Here is a 25,220-nt window from a genome sequence, read left to right on the forward strand (position 1 = left end):
GGTTTTCATATGCTCCACGGGCTTGTTGTATTATTCTTCCTACTTCTTCATTTGTTATGCAGACTTTGTAACACCATAATGTCCTAACAAATCTCATTTCCATTGGCTGAATCCTCCTCGAAAGTTCTGCTGTGAGGGTCAGAGTTTCACAGGCACACAGGATGGTGGATTTGATGAGGGGATATGCCTTCAAGCTTCTAATCATTGATCACTAATGCCAGCTGATGTTATTTGTCATCAGTTTTACTTTCTCTGCACTGATTTCCATGCCACAGTCCATAAAGGATTTGTTGAGGTATTCTGCTAGATTAGGTAGTTCCTATTTGCTTTCTGCTAAATCATCTTAAAACACAAGATTGTGATGATTATGCTTCCAGTTCTAATTGGACCTCTGCATTTCATGAAGATGAAGGACAGCACAGAGGCTCTGAACATGTGATCACAAGAACAGGCCCTGTGCACCAGGTCTATAAAGGCAGCAGCCTATCAGAACAGACATGACCAGAGGTGCAGGCTGTGCAAAGGTGCCTCTGAGCTAGCCTCACACATAGTGGCAGAGATGCAAGATGCAAAAACAACCAAGTAGCTGGGATAGTGTGCAGAAATATCTATGAAATATATCTATTTTAATTTGTCATTTTCTAAGTATACGCGTATAGGTAATGCAGAAGCCAAAGCTAACCGTGTGTTAGCTATGATTAGAAGAACTTTCAATTATATTAATAAAGAGTCCTTTTTGATATTATATAAAATGTATGTAAGACCACATCCTTTTGCAAAAAGACAAAATCATGTTAGAAAAAGAGCAGAGGAGGGCTACCAAACTCATACCTGAGTTGGCTGATCTCTGTTATGAAGCTAGACTTAAAGAGTTGGGCCTAACAACATTGGAAGACCATCGTATACAAGGGGATCTTATTGAGGTCTTTAAAATTATTAATGGAGTTGAAAATTTGGATTCTAAAATATTTTTTAAAGAAAGAATTTATCTCGGTCTTCGTGGCCACCCTTTATGCTGGAGGTCAATAAATGTAAACTAAATTTAAGAAAATATTTCTTTACTAACAGAGTCATTTCCCTTTGGAATGATCTTCCTCTGCACATTGTGCTATCAAAAGATGTTATAGAATTCAAGGTGAATTATGACAGGTATTATCATAATTTTTAAATCTTGGGATTTATAATAAATTTGCAGTTTATTTTTGTAAATTAACATATCATTTCATGTATGCTGCTAGCCTCCTCCTTGGTGCTCATCTTATTTTTAATGTTTAATGTTAAACTACATTTACATTTTTGTTTTTATATTCGCTGTGTGCTTTTGTATGTTCTTGTACATGCTTTTATCACACTAATAAATGAATTATGAATTATAAAATTAGGAATTATGCTAAATACTGACTGGAAGTACCAAAGTCCATATGGGGAACACCACCAAAGGTAGTGGAGAACAGTAGGGATGAGGCGGTGTTGGACCTCAAGATTCAGACAGACACACAGGTGCTGGCCAGTCAACCAGACGTAGTAGTGGTTGACAAGAAACAGAAAAGGACAGATGTGGTAGATGTAGCAATTCCAAAGACACCAACGTCAGAAAGAGAGTACATGAAAAAAATCAAGACCTACCAGGTGGAGCTAGAAAAGACATCAAGGTGGTCCACCATTGTCCCAATGGTACGAAGGGTTCTTGGGGTTGTGACCCCGAAACTGGAACAGTGGTTCCAGCAGATTCCAGGTACAACAACTGAGGTCTCTGTCCAGAAGAGTGCACACCTCTGGTAAGAGGAGGACCCAAGCTTGAGGAACACACACACACACACACACACACGCACGCACGCACGCACGCACGCACGCACGCACGCACGCACGCACGCACGCACACACGCACACACACACACACACACACACACACACACACACACACACACACACACACACACACACACACACACACACACACACCCCACCACCAGAATAGGAGAAGGAGGGTGAGAAAGGGACATTATGGTATATACGAGATACACACTTGTATACTGTATATTAAGAAACAAAAGCAATGTCTGTTATAACAGTTTCTGATGTATCCAAACAGCCATGATAGTGGCTGCACTGTAAAAAATGTCCGTGAAAATTACAGTGAAAAACTGTGAAATGGCAACAGGAATAAACCGTAAAGCAAGAAGAAGCTTATTGTTGTAGAATAAACATTGAATTACCATAAATTTAAAAACTGTCAAAAATGTTATTTTTAATTGTTTTAACGTGATATATATGGTGAAAAGCTGAAATGGTGACAGCATTGGACAGTCATATTAAAAATAGCACATTACTGTATTATTCACGGAATATCACCCAAGTCATCCAGAGGCATACATTTTTAACTTATGGTTCAAATTTTAACCTACTCATTTTGGACAAGTTATTTAAAATTACTGTCATGTCTGAAGTTTTATAAAGTGAAAATATCAGATATATGTTTTTGTTTTAAAGTAATGTGGTAATTTTTAAGAACCAATCAGTGTTTAGCAGAGGCACTTTTACCCAGAATGCTTTGCGGTCTGTGTTTGTTACAAAACCTCAGAATTAGTGCATTATTCAACATTAAAAGATATATGTTATATTTTAACTTTGTACAAATGACAGAATTGACATTAATGGAGTTATTCTATCAGTATTTTCACAAAACCATAAGTTAGTATGACTTTATTTTTCAAGACCTCCGCCTGACCGGAGCATTATGATTAGTAGAGAGATGATTTTGTGGGTGCAGGATTTGTCTGTGCAGCTTCCTACGGGGGGCAGTATGGTCAAACATGGAAATACTGGCTCATTCTTTGGGTCTTTTCTTGCTTTTGATGCTTTCAAAAGCGATCATGTTAAAAGTCAATTTCAGCTTCTTAGTAATTGCAAATGTACCAGAAAAAACACTGGAATTTATCAATTATCTGTAACTTCCAATACATTTTTTTGCTGTTGTTTTTAGCAGGAATAAACCATAAAATAGGGTAATAAATTATGTGGAATGGATAGAAATTCACCTTAAAAGCAAAGGGTTTATACTGTGAATTGAACAGTCATACATACAGTCAAGGCATAAATAATTGTGCTGTTGTTTTAACAGAAATTGACCATAAAATAGGACAATAAATGCTGTGGAATGGATAGTATTTCACTTAAAAAGCAACAGGATTACATTGTGAATTGTACAGCTATACCATGAGCCTATATACAATTTCACCGTTATTTTAACAGTAACTCATCTTTATTGGAACATTTTCAAACTGTTGTTTTTACATGTGTTAATATACCTTACCGTGAAGCCATATACAATATCACTGTATTTTTTACGGTGAAAAAATGGCAACCACAGCTGCCAGTTTTTCACCGTAAATTTGACTGCACTGCATCACCTACACACTGTGTGGTGCTGCCACTCACTGCAGTTATCTCATTGCTTGACTAACATATGTGCCACTGATAGCCTGATTAATTTGCTCTGCACCAGTCATTCAACACCGGCAAGGTTGCCTTTTTGCTGCTCTCTGTTATCCCTGTAGGTTTGTGCTGAATGACCGATCAAGACTGACCTTTGACGCATCCTGTAGAATTTTGAATCCCATTTCAGATCTGTGAGAACTGCATGCTATGACCATCTGTTTCCTCCAAAACACCAGAATGCTTTAGGATTGCTTCATTGTTAAAAATAAATTTAATTTCAACATTATGTGTAATATTGGGTCTTTCAGTGTATCTCTGTGCTCTGGTATGTTCTTCATGTGTTGCTAGCACACACTCAGGGATTTCACACTCAGGGATCTGACTGCCATTTCTGCAAAGGAAGTGCCTGCTTCTAGTTTTAGAATGACCATCTAAACCTGATGTCCCAGCTTCTAAGTAACAATTGAAATTATTTTATTTTGCATGGTTTAGATTTAGAGTTCGAATTAGGGTTTCATTTTTCTGAAATGTATAAAAAGTTTGGAAACACTTCCACTTCAATCAATACTTTACGCAGTTCCTGAAGTTTTGTGCAGTAACAGAATTCCAATACGTTCATGGAGAAATTCCATAACATTTGTGTTATTGAATTCCCTCTGGTTGGCACTAGTCCCAGATCAGTTTCATGGTATCAGCAAAGGAGCTGAGGAGCATCAAAGGAGAGATGAGTAGGTTTATGTATTTACTTTATTGATGATTTAACTCTTAAGGTCTTTTATGTTTTACGTCTTATGTTTTACTTTGTTTGCAATGTACTGACTCGTAGAAGTCAGTAAAGGTTCTCTGGGCAGAAACCTCCTTTTGTATTGTTAGAACGTCCGTTGTGTTGTGAAAGTTTGCGATGTGTCTGTTTTTGTACAGGGTGGGCCAATAAAATGTTACCACTTTTGTAATCTAGAGAAGAGGAGCGTGGATTGAACATGTCATCAATTATTGAACTGTGTGGAAAACAAGAGACAAAGTGGGAAACCTTTGGTTTTGTTACAAGTCTGTAAATAAAATTTTCGAATAAGTTCTCATTTCAAAAACTTGTGTATGATCAAAAAGTGGTAACATTTTATTGTTTTTTTTATTGCATGTGTTGTGTGAATTTGCAGCAGGCATGTTATGAAGATAAATGTTCCACCTTTCTCAATTTGCAGGGCATTTTTGATGCAACTGGCTGTTGTAGTATTGATGCAGGTATTTTATTTTATTTTTTGTATTTGTAATTATTTTCTGAATTTTCCACACACAGGGTTGTTTTAATTCGGAAGTGTTGTGACTTCTCTAGGGTACCGTAATACAAAACAAAAAACAAAACACAAATGCCATCATTACATAAGACAGCTTTAGTTCTAAAATGTTTTAATAGTTGGTTCATTTAGAATAAACATTATAACAGCATCAAAGAAATGAAATCTCAAAGTTTGATGTCCACCTCATCCCTTCAGTAAAGAGTGACCTGTGGAAATAATTTTGGAATTATTTGTTTATAAAGGAGCAATAATACGATTCTCTCATGAACCTTTTTTAAATGTGAATAATTGAGTTGGTATACATACAATTATAATGTAATTACAGTTATCTTTGTCAGGATACAGTATCCATAAACAAACAATAAATAAAATGTCAGTTTAAGCGTATTCTGTACAAACAAGCCAAGCCAAAAGAACCATGAGTTAGAGCAGAACACATTTTAAGCAATTAAGTTTTCATAGTTAAGCAGAACTGATATTCTTACAATGTATGAAACAAAATTATAGACACTTAAAACAAAAAACATAACAAGAGTACTAAAATCGACTACAATAGATTACACAACACTATATGCAAAAATGGAATGATTAATTTCCAACAAAGCTTAATTTACATTTTTGTCACACTTTTTGATAATTGCTCAGTCCTTCACGTTTAACAAAACATGATCAGTTTTTAATAAAACCTCAATCCCCTCTCTCCATGTGGTATCACAGTTATTCCTTTTGTGAGAGAGTTACAAGGCAATTTTAAAGTAACTACAGTAAAAATACATTTTCATAATTATAAGCAATGTACCATGAGAAATATGTATAAAATAGCTTGATAATAATAAGACTAATACTGCTTTCGGCTTTTCCCAGATCTGTGTTTACGATGAGTTGAAATGTCACTTTGTTCCACATCGGCGATCAAAATATCACAGAGTAAGAAAAGGCTTCCCATACAAATCCAACTGTATAAACATTAGACTAAGTTCTTCCTAGGTAAAGTTCCAAAAAAGCCTGACTGAAAAATGAAAATGCACTTTTTCTTTCTGACTGCCTTTGAAAATGAGTATTAGAAAATGACTCTGCAGGCAGACTTCCTATCATGAAAGCATAGGCAGAATGTTGGCGGGTGTTCACCTCTGTAAAAGACAGAATAAATATATTTTACCTACACATTCTAAATACAGCTTTACATTTCCATGTTTTATGTATGTCTCAGTTTGGCGCTCCATGGCCAGGCTATACCCGTGTGGTGGAGTGGGTGCTGGGCAGGCCTGCAGAGCTGTAACCAGCAGGGAAGGTACTGTAGGGGCTCATGTTGGAGAGGCCCATCAGGGAATTGGGGATCATGGTGATGTTGTTGGGCGTCATCAATGGGATATCATCAGGGGAGCGCCGCTGGCTGAGTGAGTAGTCCAGACTTGGAGAAACGTGCAGAGGGTTGTGCATGGTGTCACACTGGTTCCTTTGCTGGGTTGACAGAGTCTCGTCTACAGTGGTGGCATGGCCCACATTGTTGCCTTTGCTGTCACGCTGGGGACTGGGCTGCTGTGATGTGTCCTGCCGACTACGCTTGTCCTTGCGGTAGTAGAGCGCAGCAAAGGCCAACACATTGAGGAAGAGTAGTGACGCCCCTACGGCGATGGTGACGCTGAGCTCTGTGGAGTAATCTCTCGGGTTTGGCATGATCAGAGGACCCATTTCACGACCACCTTCCCCGTCGCTGTGAGCAGTGAGTGAAGGTCGGCCTGTGCTGGAGGACCTTTTTCCATTAGACTGGGTGGGATCAAGGGGGGTGACTTTGGTTGTGGTGGACGAGTAATGGAACATGTCGTGGAGGTTGTAAAGATGAGGGACCAGATGTTTCCAGAAGGCCACCTTGGTGGCACGGTAGTGATCACGTATGCGAGGCTTCAGACCAATATGTAAGTAGAGCTGGTCAAAGGGATCGTACTTAGACCAGGCCACCTCCTCAAAGCGGTTGGCTTTGGTATGGATGAATTTGGTGTCTTGTGGCACTGGCTTGTTTGGATCACTAAAGGAAAATCAGAAGCAAAAACCTTCACATCAATGTGATTAAAGGGAAAGAAATGCAGCACAATTGTAAGTTCTCAAACATAAAATGGTTAGCTCAATGTCTCAATAGCTATTTACATGGAACATAGTAATCCATTATTAATCAGAATGACAATAATCAGAAAGAACAAAAAGATCTCATAAAACTCAACAATGGAAATGGAAAAGCCAAATCCGATCAGAACTTCAATGTGAATGATGGTCGGGTGGTGCAGTTCTTTAATAATCCATTAGACAGGGAAATATTAGTGCCCATTAACCATGTAAAGGCTCCATCAAATTGACCTCTGTAGGTGTAACCTTTGATGCATGGTCATTGTTTGTGTAGCAATGTAAGACTGGACAATCAAGGCGGCTTGTAGATTTTCCCGTAAAGCCACTGTTGAAACTCTGTGGTTTAACTGCTAATCAGATTGTACTGAGCAGTACATATACACTCAACAAAAATATAAACGCAACACTTTTGTTTTTGCTCCCATTTTGTATGAGATGAACTCAAAGATCTAAAACTTTTTCCACATACACAATATCACCATTTCCCTCAAATATTGTTCACAAACCAGTCTAAATCTGTGATAGTGAGCACTTCTCCTTTGCTGAGATAATCCATCCCACCTCACAGGTGTGCCATATCAAGATGCTGATTAGACACCATGATTAGTGCACAGGTGTGCCTTAGACTGTCCACAATAAAAGGCCACTCTGAAAGGTGCAGTTTTATCACACAGCACAATGCCACAGATGTCGCAAGATTTGAGGGAGCGTGCAATTGGCATGCTGACAGCAGGAATGTCAACCAGAGCTGTTGCTCGTGTATTGAATGTTCATTTCTCTACCATAAGCCGTCTCCAAAGGCGTTTCAGAGAATTTGGCAGTACATCCAACCAGCCTCACAACTGAAGACCACGTGTAACCACACCAGCCCAGGACCTCCACATCCAGCATGTTCACCTCCAAGATCGTCTGAGACCAGTCACTCGGACAGCTGCTGAAACAATCGGTTTGCATAACCAAAGAATTTCTGCACAAACTGTCAGAAACCGTCTCAGGGAAGCTCATCTGCATGCTCGTCGTCCTCATTGGGGTCTCGACCTGACTCCAGTTCGTCGTCGCAACTTCGCACAGCCATTGAAGAGGAGTGGACCAACATTCCACAGGCCACAATTGACAACCTGATCAACTCTATGCGAAGGAGATGTGTTGCACTGCATGAGGCAAATGGTGGTCACACCAGATACTGACTGGTATCCCCCCACCAATAAAACAAAACTGCACCTTTCAGAGTGGCCTTTTATTGTGGACAGTCTAAGGCACACCTGTGCACTAATCATGGTGTCTAATCAGCATCTTGATATGGCACACCTGTGAGGTGGGATGGATTATCTCAGCAAAGGAGAAGTGCTCACTATCACAGATTTAGACTGGTTTGTGACCAATATTTGAGGGAAATGGTGATATTGTGTATGAGGAAAAAGTTTTAGATCTTTGAGTTCATCTCATACAAAATGGGAGCAAAACCAAAAGTGTTGCGTTTATATTTTTGTTGAGTATAGATATAAATTATCATTCTATCTGATCTATATTCAATTATGAGCAGGATTTCCATCCAATAAATATATGTAGTCCCATCTAAATTAAATTACATTATCTTGCATGGATGTGTTTTATTTGAGTTGGGACTACATTTATGGGACTACTATTTATTAGATGGAAATCCTGCTCATAATTGAATTGAGTTCATCCAAAGAGCCATTTTTTTGTGTGTAATTAATGAATCAATCAATCAATCAATCAATTTTTTTATATAGCGCCAAATCACAACAAACAGTTGCCCCAAGGCACTTTATATTGTAAGGCAAGGCCATACAATAATTATGTAAAACCCCAACGGTCAAAACGACCCCCTGTGAGCAAGCACTTGGCTACAGTGGGAAGGAAAAACTCCCTTTTAACAGGAAGAAACCTCCAGCAGAACCAGGCTCAGGGAGGGGCAGTCTTCTGCTGGGACTGGTTGGGGCTGAGGGAGAGAACCTGGAAAAAGACATGCTGTGGAGGGGAGCAGAGATCGATCACTAATGATTAAATGCAGAGTGGTGCATACAGAGCAAAAAGAGAAAGAAACAGTGCATCATGGGAACCCCCCAGCAGTCTACGTCTATAGCAGCATAACTAAGGGATGATTCAGGGTCACCTGATCCAGCCCTAACTATAAGCTTTAGCAAAAAGGAAAGTTTTAAGCCTAATCTTAAAAGTAGAGAGGGTGTCTGTCTCCCTGATCTGAATTGGGAGCTGGTTCCGCAGGAGAGGAGCCTGAAAGCTGAAGGCTCTGCCTCCCATTCTACTCTTACAAACCCTAGGAACTACAAGTAAGCCTGCAGTCTGAGAGCGAAGCGCTCTATTGGGGTGATATGGTACTACGAGGTCCCTAAGATAAGATGGGACCTGATTATTCAAAACCTTATAAGTAAGAAGAAGAATTTTAAATTCTATTCTAGAATTAACAGGAAGCCAATGAAGAGAGGCCAATATGGGTGAGATATGCTCTCTCCTTCTAGTCCCCGTCAGTACTCTAGCTGCAGCATTTTGAATTAACTGAAGGCTTTTTAGGGAACTTTTAGGACAACCTGATAATAATGAATTACAATAGTCCAGCCTAGAGGAAATAAATGCATGAATGAGTTTTTCAGCATCACTCTGAGACAAGACCTTTCTGATTTTAGAGATATTGCATAAATGCAAAAAAGCAGTCCTACATATTTGTTTAATATGCGCTTTGAATGACATATCCTGATCAAAAATGACTCCAAGATTTCTCACAGTATTACTAGAGGTCAGGGTAATGCCATCCAGAGTAAGGATCTGGTTAGACACCATGTTTCTAAGATTTGTGGGGCCAAGTACAATAACTTCAGTTTTATCTGAGTTTAAAAGCAGAATGAATCAGTCACCAGTTTGGCCATAGAATTTCAACTTAGTTTGTGCCCAGAGAGCTACTAAGCTCCATGCCACCAAATGTCCTAGACCTTCAACAGGTCTAACTATATGAAAAATGGTGATGAAACTGAGGAAGAAAATATGGAACAAGATAAGAGCTGTGATTCCGTTCTGGAATGTAAATGTACTTTATGTTATATTTCCTGAATGTCAACCAGCAGGACAGTGACCTGAACTGGACGCCCCCCTGCTGCATAATAGTTGTCATATCAGGTTTGCAATTCATCATACAGCATCTTGAATACACTCTGGTTTTGCTAAAACCTACAATTTAATTGCTTATCTCAAATTACCTCCAAACTGTATCTGTGTTATCTATGAGAACACTAACGAAGGAATTTTGAATTTTACTTTAAAGCTAAAAGTTTGACTGAAGTTATGTTTAATGATAGATTCTTGGTGCCATTCTATCTATTCTTTATTGCAAGAGAGCATGATATATCACTGGATTGATTATTTGTCCCACCACTGCTTAACGTCACAACTTATTTTTAAGAGTCCCTCTATAGGGTTTATTGTGTCCCGTTTAAACACGTCTCCAAAGTTTCCATTCAATATAACCTTTTTGTTAAATCATAAGGAACTATCCTAAAGGTTTATGTGAGGCAAACAGTAAATTTTATGCTTCATCGTTTTCAGGATCTCTGCTCATGACCAATAAAGCCTTGCTATGGGCATAAAAAAAAGATCTGACTAGTCTAAAGTCTAAACAGAACATGGATTCTTTTCAAAGAGACACCACATAATGTGAACTCTCCAACATGTTACTTGATTTTTCAACATTTTGTAGGGTAGTACTATAAATCCAGCCCAGTTTCGACTGAAATAAAAATTTTTTAAAGGACTGTGTTCTATTGGGGATTAGAGGCTATACCCTGTAAACAACTGCAGCCATCAGTTGATATGGTTATCTCACTATCATAAATCCACTGCAGAAATCCACGATTAGACTTCGTCTACAGTGCCCTGCCAAGTTAAAGCCTTCCCAACAGCAGACTTAAATGTATCAGTATTAACATGTTTTGTCAGAAAAACCTGTAAAAATGTTACACATCCGAAATATATTCTATGACTTGTGTGACAAAGAACGAGAAATGAGACTCAAAGTGATAACTGACTGATAGTTTTCCACATGTCGGATGATGAATTAGTAAATAAACCTGATAAAAACTTATTTTCTGTGACTGTCTTCTGTGTGCAAAGTGAAGCAGATTTAATACTTCATATAATCTCAAGGACATAACAGAGGCCTGTAACTCCTTTATGTTGTCACGGATGTCTTGGTGGCTTCCCTCACTCATCTCCTTTTTACATGGCCATTCAGTTTTTGAGAACTGCCTCCACAGGACTGATTATTTTTCTTAATGATTGATGTAAATCAAGTCCAAGACACAGATACAGTGACTTGAAAATGTTTATGTAACCATCCTCTGACATGTGTAAAGAAAACATGCTGAAAAAGTGCTGATTTGTGTGAACAGTAATACTTATGTTTAGTGTGTCCAATTACTTATGGGCTCTGAAGATGGAGGGACTATGTATTCCTAATTGGTTAATGCAATATATATATTTTTTATAAAACTCCTTGAATTCAATTTAAATATCGCCACGATCAACACATATTGTTTCATTAAAATTCCATTGTGTTGGTGAACAGAAGCAAAATTCCAAACATTGTGTCACTGTTGAACTACTCATGGACCTGAACGTAGATAGATAAATGAGTCTGTCCCATTAAATTTAACATGATAACTCAAACCTATAAATACTCACACACAAAGGGACATATGATGAGGACATTCATTCAATGAGACATTATCTATGAGATAAACAGACTATTTCAGCACAGAAATGTACTCAATAAGTTGCCATACTGCTTTACAACCCAGGGGAGAGGATTTTGTGTGAATTTAGGCACAAAAGAGAGAAGGAGATGGTCCACCAAGGTACAGAGTGAATGGGGTCCGTGATAGAGAGAAAGCGAGCGAGAGAGAGGGAGAAACAGAGACAGACAGAGAGAGAGAGAGAGAGAGAGAGAGAGAGAGAGAGAGAGAGAGAGAGAGAGAGAGAGACCTGTTGCACATTTTCAATGGGCAACAGTTCTGGACTGCAGGCAGGCCAGTCTAGTACCCGTACTCTTTTGCTATGAAGCCACGCTGTTGTAACATGTGCAGAATGAGGCTTGGCATTGTCTTGCTGAAATAAGCAGGGACGTCCCTGAAAAAGATGTTGCTTGGATGGCAGCATGTGTTGCTCCAAAACCTGGATGTACCTTTCAGCATTGATGGTGCCATCACAGATGTGTAAGTTACCCATGCAAGCCATGGGTACTAACACACCTCCATACCATCACAGATGCTGGCTTTTGAACTTTGCACTGGTAACAATCTGGATGGTCTTTTTCCTCTTTTGTCTGGAGGACACGACGTCCATGATTTCCAAAAACAATGTGAAACATGGACTCATCAGACCACAGCACACTTTTCCACTTGGAAAAGCACTTGTAGATGTAGCGACGAACTGTGTTAACTGACAATGGTTTTCTGAAGTGTTCCTGAGGCCACGCAGTAAGATCCTTTACACAATGATGCTGGTTTTTAATGCAGTGCCGCCTGAGGGATCAAAGGTCACAGGCATTCAATGTTTGTTTTTGGCCTTACCGCTTACGTGTAGAAAATTCTCCAGATTCTCTGAATCTTCTGATTATATTATGGACTGTAGATGATCGAATCCCCAAGTTCCTTGCAAATGAACGTTGAGAAACATTCTTCTTAAACTGTTGGACTATTTTTTTCAACCAGTTGTTCACAAAGTGGTGATCCTCACCCCATCTTTGCTTGTGAACAGCTTAGCCTTTTGGGGATGATCCTTTTATACCCATTCATGACACTCACTTGTTTCCAATTTGGTGTTCTTTGAGCATTCATCAACTTTCCTAGTCTTTTGTTGCCCCGTCCCAACTTATTTGAAACGTGTTGCAGGCATCCATTTCAAAATGAGCAAATATTTGCACAAAAACAACAAAGTCTATTAGTTTGAACATTAAATATCTTGTCTTTGTGATGTATTCAGTTGACTATAGGTTGAAGGATTAGGATAGATTAGGATTAGAGGATTTTCAAATCATTGTATTCTGTTTTTATTTACACTTTACACAATGTCCCAACTTCATTGGAATTGGGGTTGCAGAAAAGATCAAAGAAATAAACTGCTAGGCTCTGAGTGTTTCACAGTGTTTACATTCTAAAACTAAAAATATAACGCAATGCTAAAATAGGTTTGGCCATATCAGCATTGTGTTCTTTATAATTTCAGTTGTTTAATTAATTATTAAGATCCCATTGTCTTACGTACAGTTTGTACATGTTCAATAAAGCCACTCTATCAATCAGTCAGTCCAAAACAATATTTACATTTTAAGAGCAGAAGTTGTGCAAATTGTATTTGTACATCACCCTCTGTGCATTAATGAGACAAATTTAACTCCATAAGAAGTTGGTTTAGCGGAAGTTAGCATGCACGCTAATGATCTAGGTAGCGATGTGTACATACTCAGAAGTGGGTTACATCTGTAAAATGTCTTGTAAATTACTCCAGAGGTGTTATCAGGTTACAAAAACAATGTTTTCAGTTTTAGAAGTGTTTATTTCTCATTAGCTTTTACATATTATACGAGGTCTGTTAGAAAAGTATCCGACCTTTTAATTTTTTTCAAAAGCCATATGGATTTGAATCACGTGTGATTGCATCAGCCAAGCTTGAACCTTCGTGCGCATGCGTGAGTTTTTTCACGCCTGTCGGTTGCGTCATTCGCCTGTGAGCAGGCTTTGTGTGAACAGTGGTCCACCCCTCTCGTCGGATTTTTATTGCGAATAAATGTCTGAACGATTTGGAGCTTTGCTGCATTAATTTTTTCCAGAAACTGTGAGAGACCTCCAGGTGGTAACCATTCGGAAAATTCAAATGGCTTTCAGGGACGATTTTATGGGGATTACACAGATTAAGGAGTGCTCCAGCCGGTTTAAAGACCGCCTACAGCTGTTGAGAGCGTGCCGCGCTCCGAGCGCCAATCGACAGGCTCAAACCCCGCTGAAACAACCAGATCATTTCCAACGTGAAGGCTTTATTGATCCGGGACGTCGTCTGACTTACACAAAAATGGCAGGAGACGTGGACATCAGTACTTTTTCGGCACATTCCACTGTTACAGGAGTTTTTTTTCATGGAAAGAAAAGCGGACGGATGCGCCACGGAGCTGTTCATGGTTTTTGAAAAAAATAAAAAGGTCGGATACTTTTCTAACAGACCTCGTATGACAAAGAGTATAATGAAGCAGTTTTGTAGCTAGCTACCAGCCTGTGACGTCACCATACTAACGTCCACAAAATGTCAGAGGTGTTACTAGGGTCCAACAATAGCATTTCAGTTTTAGAAGTATTTATTTCTCGCTAGCTTTTACATAATATATGATAAACATGTATATAAACACACAAAACAAAGCGATTTTGGAGACACCAGCCACTGACATCACGGTGCAGCTCTACTCTGCTTGGCTGTCATGCCCACCACTCAAAAACAAAACGGAACAGACTGAAACAGAATGTGACGTTTCAACCTCTTAAAATACTTCTTACAATAGGTCAAGGTTAGACATTTTTGAACTTGTCCAAGGTCTGTGTCCCAAGAATGTTCCCTGGACAGAAGGACAGACAGACACATACATGGATGCAAAGACTTCGCAATACCCGATGGCCACATTTGATAACCTTGGGTAATAACACAGTCATACCTCCACACAACCACCTGCTATGAATGTGTGTGGTCGAAGTGGCATGTAGTTTGAAAAACCTTGTTGTCAGTTTCTTTCATTTGCAAAGTCTGTTACTTGTTTGCCCAAGTGGATTTTTCAAGTTGATCTCGGCTGTATTTGCTCACAATGTCATCATTATCTCTGCCTCATAAATAGTAAAATTTCTAAATGCCTCTTGGTTGGTGGGTGTTCGTGGGCTTGATCACAGAGTCAACAAAATAATCAAAAGGGTAGTAAAATGACAGATTGAATGAGATGGAAAAGTTAACATGCATTATTTTGGCCACATTTTACTCACCCACTCTTGGCAAAGTTGGTCCAGTAAGTCATAACCACAGCACTGAGCATGATGTCATTCCTGGAGAAGTTACAGGGGAAGAGGTCAGTTGGGCCCACCATGGGGATGCCAAACACGTAAGGCACCTCATCTCCATGCGCTGAGTCAGACCACACAGGCTTCATCAGGCTCTGACAGTGGTGGTAGAAAGCGTAGAAGTACGTTGGTGAGCCATAGCGGGCATGGAGGTCAGCAGTCACCACTGAGGGCTCCACCCATTGGTGGTCAGTGAACAGGGCCACCAGGGTCTTCCTCCTGGTCTCTGGGTTGTCTTTGTCAGCCCAATCTGTGTACATGAATTTAATTGTCTCCCTCAGCGTGTCCTTCCCCTCTGGATAACCATACAAACTGTCCACAAAGTCTGACACAGCAAAGTCAAAATCGCTGCCTGAGACACCATCTTCTAGGTCCATCACGTTCTCCACAAAGCGAAGTCCCTCCCCCTGGTTAACACCAAGCATTATGTCATAGTTAAGAAACTCGCCCTGCTCCATCAGAATTTCCGGGTCGTCTGGGATGACATCTCCGTCAATGACAGGGCCAAAAGCCACACGGTATCGGGCGGGCTGGATATCTTGCTCCACCAGCTCCTTAGCAGTCTTCTTCTGCAGGCAGGAGACCATGTCCACGGTGTCCAACACATTGCAGCCAACCCTCTCAGCCAGCATGCGAGTGTACTTGACTGGCTGGTAGTTAACAGCCCAGCTGGATAAAGCTGAGCCACTTTGGATGATTGCTCTGTGGAACAAACCTGAGGGCATAAAATTCACAACAAAACAACAGACACAATACAGAGGTAGAGACAAGCATGGTTAGTGCATTTGTCTGCTGGATCAGCCTTATCGTAATCATTTGCTATTGTTGAAAACTGCAGGGCGTAAACGCTACAAACAGTTCAGACAGCCTCATTAAAATGCACAGGTAGCTGCTGGGGAATAAACCCTCTGTGACATCACCCATAGGTTTTCTGAAGAGCAGATTCAAGTCAGCCAAGGGATGGAGCCCTGTCAAAGCTAGCATTACCTGGGCGGGATGAAGCCCCAACACGCCCATCTACGAGGGTAGGCTGAAAAGTTCTAAGGCTCACCAAGAAGGAGAAATGCCATTTCAATAAAACTTGGCATGCATTAAGTTCAACTCTTCTGATGACTAACTGTTTTTTTCTTCCAGGTACTGAGGTAGTTTGTGGTTCATAGCCAAGTTTGAAAGTTCGTGGTAGAGGGAAACGGCAAAAATGGACAAAATCTGGCATCGTGGTGTGATTAAGTACCTGCATAAGAAGGGGTTAAAGCCCAAGGACATTCATGCGGATATGGTTGCTACATTAGGGGATGAAGCTCCCTCCATATCTACAGTGCAGAAGTGGGCAGCTGAATTTAAGAGGGGCAGAGAGAGCCTTGAAGATGACCCAAGGTCTGGGCAGCCTGCAACAGCCACAACCCAGAAAAACATTGACCTTGTTCATGAAATGGTGATGGACGACAGACGATCGACGATTAATCAGCTAGCAGATGCTGTGGGAATATCCCGTGAGAGAATTTGAACACATTCTGCATGAAGAACGTGGAATGTCAAAGGTGTCAGCTCGGTGGGTGCCACGTGTTCTGACGCCTGATCAGAAACGCACCAGGCTAGTCATGTCGAAGGCAAACTTGGTGCAATTTGAAGAGGATCCAGCCAATTACATGGAATGTTTTCTTACCCAGGATGAGTGTTGGGTTCACCACTTTGAACCAGAGACAAAAAAACAATCAATGCAGTGGAAACACCCAAGGTCACCACCTCCAAAGAAGGCCAAGGTTGTTTCGTCTGCGGGGAAGGTCATGGTTTCAGTTTTCTGGGATGCCAAGGGCATTGTGTTCGTGGACTATCTTGAAAAGGGACAAACCATAAATGGACAGTACTATTCTAACCTACTGAGACAGTTATGCGAGGCTATCAAAAAGAAGCGACCAGGAAAGCTGACGAAAGGGGTGCTGTTCCATCAAGACAACGCCCCAGCTCACAAGTCAACAGTGGCCATGGCCACTATCCACGAGTGTGGATTCGAACTGGTAGATCACCCATCATACTCCCCTGACTTGGCACCCTCGGACTTTCATCTGTTCCCAAACCTGAAAAAAAACTTGGCTGGGAAGCACTATCGAAGCAATGATGAGGTGATGGCTGCCGTTGAGGACTATTATGACTCTCAAGATGAAAGCTTCTATGCCAAGGGAATCGAAGCACTCAAGCACCGCTGGAAGAAGTGTGTGGAGTTACAGGGAGACTATGTAGAAAAATAACCCTGAATTTGTTCAATTCAACAACTGCATCATAGTCAGCCTTAGAACTTTTCAGCCTACCCTCGTATTTTGACATTATCAAGCTAACTCAGGCTAACAGATGAGGAAGCCTTAATTTGCTTGTTTGATGAATATCTATTTTGGGTAAGGGCATTAAAACTATGACTGGAATATTGCCTCAATAACTGTAAAACCATCAAAGTAGCTAGTGTCAACAAGCTGTTGATACCTGCTAATTAGTGCTAACACACATCAAATAAGACTAAAATTCTCCTCAATGGAAATACTAGATCACAGACTTCTTAGATGCTCCAATTTCAGTAAAAAAAACAAGGTCAATGTACATTGGATTCTATGACATGTGACATATGTTATGGTATGCTTTGTCATGCATAGTGCGAAGTTTGGACAGCGTCTGGAAGAAAATGGCGAAACAGCGTGAAGACGGGCAGGCTTGCACAAACATTGGCATGGCGCCTCTTATGTGGCATAAATAAAAAAAAATAAAAACCAGCCAGTACGTGTGGAACCACATCGCGCCACTTACGTGGTATAAATAAAAAAAATAAAAACCAGGCGGGACCTGTGGAACCACACTGCACCGCTTATGTGGAATAATAATAATAATTAAAAAAAGAGAAAAACACACTACCCACTGGACACGAACTCACGCCTTTCAAAAACTCTAGACAACCAGTCAGCAACTTTACCACTGAGCTACAGAGCTGTTCTTTGAAGACTGTGGGAATCTGCCTCATATCAGGAAGGACATGGAAGTATTACAAAAATTTTTTAAATCACACACCATATAAAAACACCGCATTTATCAAGCGAGCAATACAAACATGATCCGTCTGTTCCTCTGGTGATGACCCGTGGTCACACTCGTCTTATTCGTGTCCACATCAAGACACGCCACAGGCCACCGCATCATATGTAACAGAGCTCACGTGGGTGATGTGACAGTGAGATCACCTGCTGCGTGTTTTGATCTGATGGTCCGTTTCAATCTGGGAGCAGCCTGTCCATGTGCGCGCACTTGCTCGCTACAGCACGTCGCCACAGTGATATATGTTTTTATTTATGTCCACTTGATAACAGCAAACAGACACACGTGTGTCACAGTGAGCAGTTGTTTGTCCATGTCCGTCCAAACACAGTATGTGGTGTCCAGCTGAACTGTCCAGATCCACAGATTTCCACAGTTGCTTCAGTGGGAGGACACACCTCCTGTCATCTCAGTGCACAGACCAAAGCCACACTCTTGTGGGACTTAGACAAATTTCTCTGCGAGTACGAAGGTGATTGCAGTCGTGCCAAGAATGCGACTGGCCACACATTTCTAAGTGGCATGTGACTGGTGTTAGGTGTTTGTGTGTGTCACCTGGAATTTGGCTGGCACCTGCCGCGAGAGGGTACGATGGGTTCGCACAGCACACACTCTGTTTTTCAGGTGCAAATACGTAGTTGTAGCAACATGTGTATGATGCACTGGAGGCAGGGACGACATTACACGGTTTGCACACGATTCCTGCGTCATGCACACTAAGTGTGCACTTCGTCTAAACTTTGCACTATGTGTGAAGGGCCCTTACCCTGTAACATAATAACTAAGCATGACAGATGGTGGAAATTATTCCTTTTTAGAACCGCATTAACCCAACCAATAATTTGCACAATTTGTTTTTACTGAAATTGGAGTAACTTTAACTTTTGACCCCTGTACAAACTGAAACTGACCTTTGTCACCATTTTTGCTGTTTTTACCCCATAACTCCAGAACATTCAGGCATAGATAGTCCAAACTATACCATTTTGAAATTGGTATGATTAGACAAATAACGTGGTATAGTTTTTAACATGATTGGAGCATTTTTACATTTTGACCTTTGCATAATTCCTCATTGATCCCTAATAAACTATAACTACTACTCTGGGATGGTTATCATACATTTTTGTGTAGGCCATGGTACACTGAGGCTGGATTCTAAGTGTTGTTTCATCACCGTAAGTGGTACTGGAAACCTGCTTGGCCCACGGACTTTCTTGGGGATTCCATGAATTGTCAAGATGTCCCAGAAAATCAATATAGGCTGCAAAGAAGTACTGCCAGTATTCATGTGTGTATTCTATCAGTACACATAGAGCTAGAATGCATTCATTGGGTAGCAAGTAGCTGGAACTGAAACCTATTAAGAACAATCTTTGCAACCACCTTCCATTAGGGGTGGTGGCCAAGTGGTTAAGTGTGCTTTTTTCCAGTGCAGAAGATTCCCAGTTTAAAACCCACCCCTGTCCATTCTCCAGGTAATATGGAGTTGCATCAGGAAGTTCATCCACTGTAAAACCTGTGACAAATCAACACGCTTACCCACCTTTGACCTGCTGTGGCGACCCAAGTGAAAACAATGGAGCAGCGGAAGGGACTTACTTCCAAGCACCTTCCCCAGCACAGACAGCAGTTTAACACTCCTATAGTTGTCGCAATCCATGTGATCACCCTTTCCAGATTGGGAACACAAGTCCTTTTTTCCAGTCTGTAGGAATGATACCTATTTCCCAGGTTGATCCATGGCCGCATCCATGACCAGTAGGAGATGTTGCAATCCTCCAATGCTACACTGACACTTATATCATGTGCAAAAGGCTGCTGGTTCAGGTCCAGCTGAGGCCAGCACCTCATACCCCAATCCTGTTTACCCAGCTGTCAAAGGGGTACCTGACTGATTTTGTTTGGAGAGGTATGACTTAAAATTCTGGCTACTGTGCATTATGATGATGTGGTCCAGGACGTGCACTAATCAAACTAGCACATCCCTAAACTTACAAATGACTACCTTGCTGTGCTGTGCTAATGAGAAGTTCCTCAGCAAAACAGCCGAGAGAACAAAAGAATTGACAGGGAGAAGCTGGGCCATTCGTTAACAGTTATAATGGCCAAATTTTCTTTTAAAAAGGCTAAAAGGCTCTGTCCTCTGTTGATGTTCTTGTTCGTTTCATGCCATGTTGCAGTATTGAATCACTGAGCAGTACCTACTTATAATAATGTCAAATTAATAATCAATTAGGACCATTGTTTCAGCAGTGAGGTGCTGAGTGTTCCCTCACCAGTTTGCACACAGTGTAAACGTACAAATGTTAATACTGTGTATTTAACAAGCTCCTGGGCTTGCACACAGAGTGCTGACGTGCACTGATGTGCACTGCACCGCAAGCTGAATATGCAGCAACCCTGATCCTTCACTGTTGATACATTAAACACACCGCTGTATTGAATTGTCTATATGCAGACTGCCACTTCCGTCTCCAGGGATTGTGCATCTACCAACCTAAATCTGACAAGTAATGTGTCTGAGCTCAGGTTAAAGCATGGCACTCGCTGGAGTGCAGGGACACTGTCACTTTCTCCCTTCTTTGCTGTTAGTTATGTGAAAAATTTAGTGGTTGGCGGAAGCTCGTCTGTACTTCAAAGGCAGCTGAAGGTCTTTGTGCATCCGCTGCAGCTGAGCAGCAAACCAAAATGCAAACCTCACAAAGGGCAGTTTCAATGCCAGCCTTAGTGACATTGATAAAAAAACACATGAGCTCTGCCCTTCTTGTGATTTTATTCAGCATCACAAAGAAAGACCCTGGCAACAGTACCACAAAGATAAGAGGTTTGATTCCCTTTGAGCCACATATGCATATGAAACTTTCATCATTTGATTCTGAGTGTCCAGGAAATGGCACAGTTGTTGTTATACAGTGCATCTGGAAAGTATTCACAGTGCATCACTTTTTTCCACATTTTGTTATGTTACAGTCTTATTCATTTCTTCCCTCAAAATTCTACGCACAACAACCCATAATGACAACATTAATAATTTGAAACTTTTGCAAATTTATTTAAAATAAAAAGCTAAGACATCACATGTACAACCCCAATTCCAATGAAGTTGGGACTTTGTGTGAAATGTAAATAAAAACAGAATGCAATGATTTTCAAATCCTCTTCAACCTATATTCAATTGAATACACCACAAAGACAAGATGTTTAATGTTCAAACTGATAAATGTTTTTGTTTTTGTGCAAATATTTGCTCATTTTGAAATGGATGCCTGCAACACATTTCAAAAAAGCTGGGACAGAGGTGACAAAAGACTGGGAAAGTTGATGAATGCTCAAAGAACACCTCTTTGGAACATTCCACAGGTGAACAGGTTAACTGGAAACAGGTGAGTGTCATGATTGGGTATAAAAGGAGGAGCATCCCCAAAAGGCTCAGCCGTTCACAAGCAAAGATGGGGTGAGGATCACCACTTTGTGAACAACTGCGTGAAAAAATAGTCCAGCAGTTTAAGAACAATGTTTCTCAATGTTCAATTGCAAGGAATTTAGGGATTCCATCATCTAAGATTCAGAGAATCTGGAGAACTTTCTACGCGTAAGCAGCAAGGCCGAAAACCAACATTGAATGGCCCGTGACCTTCTATCCCTCAGGCGGCACTGCATTAAAAACCGACATCACTGTGTAAAAGATCTTACTGCGTGACCTCAGAAACACTTCAGAAAACCATTGTCAGTTAACACAGTTCGTCGCTACATCTACAAGTGCAAGTTAAAACTCTACCATGCAAAGCGAAAGCCATACATCAACAACATCCAGAAATGCCGCCGCTTTCTCTGGGCCCGAGCTCATTTGAAATGGACAGACACAAAGTGGAAAAGTGTGCTGTGGTCTGATGAGTCCACATTTCAAATTGTTTTTGGAAATCATGGAAGTCGTGTCCTCTGGAAAAAAGAGGAAAAAGACCATCCAGATTGCTACCAGCACAAAGTTCAAAAGCCAGCATCTGTGATGGTATGGGGGTGTGTCAGTGCCAATGGCATGGGTAACTTACACATCTGTGATGGTATGGGGGTGTGTTAGTGCCCACGCCATGGGCAACTTACACATCTGTGATGGCACCATCCGTGCTGAAAGGTACATCCAGGTTTTGGAGCAACACATGCTGCCATCCAAGCAACGTCTTTTTCAGGGACGTTCCTGCTTATTTCAGCAAGACAGTGCCAAGCCACATTCTGCACGTGTTACAACAGCGTGGCTTTGTAGTACAAGAGTGTGGGTACTAGACTGGCCTGCCTGCAGTCCAGACCTGTCACCCATTGAAAATGTGTGGCGCATTATGAAGCGCAAAATACAACAATGGAGACCCGGACTGTTGAACAACTTAAGTCGGACATCAAGCAAGAATGGGAAAGAATTCCACCTAAAAGCTTCAACAATTAGTGTCCTCAGTTCCCAAACGCTTATTGAGTGTTGTTGGAAGGAAAGGTGATGTAACACAGTGGTAAACATACCACTGTCCCAGCTTTTTGAAACATGTTGCAGGTATCCATTTCAAAATGAGCAAATATTTGCACAAAAACAATAAAATGTATCAGTTTGAACATTAAATATCTTGTCTTTGTGGTGTATTCAATTGAATATCGGTTGAAGAAGATTTCAGAATCAGTATCAGAATCATCTTCATTGTAATTGCACAGCAAATCGGCACAACGAAATTTGCTTGTGCATCCTCAAAAACAATGCCCACCTTCACACATAAGTTACCCACACACATACTTCAATAAATATTAAGAACATCAGGAGAATTGGTGGTGGTGGTGGTGGTGGGGGGGGGGGTTTGAGGTGATCTCAGAGATCTCTCAATTCCACTATTCCAGTCTCCCAGTTCCTGCTGCTGAAAAACATCCCCATAGCATGATGCTGCCGCCACCATGCTTCACAGGTGATGAGACTTGCCTGGTTTCCTCAAAACATGACACCTGGCCTTTACGCCAAAGAGTTCAATCTTTGTCTCATCAGACCAGAGAATTTTGTTTCTCATGATCTGAGAGTCCTTCAGATGCCTTTTAGCAAACTCCAGGTGGGCTGCCATGTGCCTTTTACTAAGGAGTGGCTTCCGTCTGGCCACTCTACCATACAGGCCTGATTGGTGGATTGCTGCAAAGATGGTTGTCCTGGAATGTTCTCTCCACAGAGAAATGTTGGAGCTCTGAAAGAGTGACCAACTTAGAGTAACCAAGTATTGAGTGCATCCATCTCAATACTTTCTGGATGCACTGTGTATTCTTAAACATAGCAATAGCACCACACAACCCTGTGGAAAAGACTTTGCATGAATACAGCTGAAGCAGACACTTCTTCCTTCTCTCTCTTTCTCTGTGTCTTAGTTGCATGTAGCTTAAACTGTGCTTATGTTTCTTCTTCTTTCATTTTGAAAGCCTAGGGTTGGTGGTCACCAAGGCCGCCTATGCTTGATTTTAACTGTAAATATTTCAATATTAATTTCAAATTCAAATTAAATTAATTATAGAAGGTAGACAAGATACCTGTGTGGGCTTATTTAAATATATTTTTCGGGGCATTTTTTCATCTTTTTCTTATCGTTACAATGAGAGAAAAAGAAAAACAGGGAACAAAGATGGCAAACGCTACTAAGGTGGGCATTCCAACCTAGGAACACTGCAAACCACATTCTGTGACAGGTGGTAAGCACTTTAACCACCAGCTGCCAACGCCTCATGTTATTTTTAATATCAAGGTTCAATATCAGACAAGTTTCTATATGGTCTCATATTTAATATGAGACCATATGAGACCAAAGGTTTAATATCAGTTCAAATGAATTTATGTCCAGGATCTCAGTTTCTCATAAGGGAAACTCTAATCGCAGTTTTGTTTAAAAAAATTAGGTCGCATTTAATCAGGTTTTTAACATTCATTTTATTCTTGCATGGTCATTAGTAGTTGTCTTTGTGCTGTTATGCACCACATCTTAATCTATTATGCATGTGCAAGTCATCAAGGGTCAACATATCTAGAGTTGGAAAATTTTAATCACAAGAACAGATAAAAAGCCAAGGGACAGGTGCAAAGACATGCTGAAAACTTTATAATGCCATAAGCTTGTTGAACAGTGTCTCATTTTAAGAGGCAACGCTTTTACAGGCTGATTGGATTGAGTGGAGGCGGAAAAAAGCAATCACTTACTCAGCAAATAAGTCTCTACACCACAAGCCTCTTTTTCCACTGAGAATTCCACTTGAAACAAAGATATCCTGATACCGATAACTGAGCTCAACTGTTGTAGTCCAGCATTAAGGGATCAGATTCAGGATTCATCCAGGTAATAGGTGAAGATCTGTGAGCAATAATATGGTTTCATGCTGAGAAAGAACATGACAGATGCAATGTTTGCTCTGAGAATACTGATGGAGAAGTATAAAGAAGGCCAGAAGGCGTTACATTGTGTGTTTGTGGATTTAGAGAAAGCTTATGACAGAATGCCAGGAGAAGAGTTATTGTATTGCATGAAGAAGTCTGGAGTGACAGAGACGTATGTGAGGGTAGTACAGCACATGTACAAGGATAGAGTGACAGTAGTGAGATGCACAGTAGGAATGACAGGCTCATTCATGATGGAGGTGGGATTACACCAAGGATCAGCTCCGAGTCCTTTCTTGTTTGCAATGGTGATGGACAGGCTGACTGATCAGATCAGACAGGAGTCTCCATGGACTCTGATGTTTGCACATGACATTGTGATCTGCAATGAGAGTAGAGAGCAGGTTGAGTCTAGCCTGGAAAGGTGGAGATGCGCTCTGGAGAGAAGGGGAATGAAACTCAGTAGGAACAAGACTGAGTACATTTGTGTAAATGAGAGGGAGCCCAGTGGAATAGTGCAGTTACAAGGAGAAGAAGTGGTGAAACTAGATGAGTTTAAATACTTGGGGTCAACTGTCCAAAGTAATGGAGTGTGTGGTAGAGAGGTGAAAAAGAGAATGCAGGCAGAGTGGAGTGGGTGGAGAAAAGTGGCAGGATGATTTGTGATAAAAGAATATTTGCAAGAGTGAAGGGGAAAGTTTACAAAACAGTAGTGAGACCAGCTATGTTGTACAGCTTAGAGACAATGCCACAAACAAAAAGACAGGAGGCAGAGCTGGA

The 25,220-nt window shown here is 40.8% G+C and overlaps 1 protein-coding gene across 2 annotated transcripts in view; it reads right to left on the reverse strand.

Moving 5' to 3' along the window:
* Nucleotides 1-4,828: 4,828 nt before the first annotated feature.
* LOC117517588 (neuroligin-3-like) overlaps nucleotides 4,829-25,220 on the reverse strand; it is a 56,135-nt gene continuing 35,743 nt past the window's right edge. For both annotated transcript variants that reach the window (XM_034178678.1, XM_034178680.1), the window contains 2 exons: nucleotides 14,906-15,695; nucleotides 4,829-6,762 (listed from right to left, as the gene is read on the reverse strand). In XM_034178678.1, coding sequence (XP_034034569.1) covers nucleotides 5,967-6,762; nucleotides 14,906-15,695 — 1,586 coding nt within the window. In that variant the 3' untranslated portion in view covers nucleotides 4,829-5,966. The remainder of the gene's footprint in view (nucleotides 6,763-14,905; nucleotides 15,696-25,220) is intronic.

This window comes from Thalassophryne amazonica, chromosome 9, assembly GCF_902500255.1.
Source record: "Thalassophryne amazonica chromosome 9, fThaAma1.1, whole genome shotgun sequence".
Lineage (NCBI taxonomy): Eukaryota > Metazoa > Chordata > Actinopteri > Batrachoidiformes > Batrachoididae > Thalassophryne > Thalassophryne amazonica.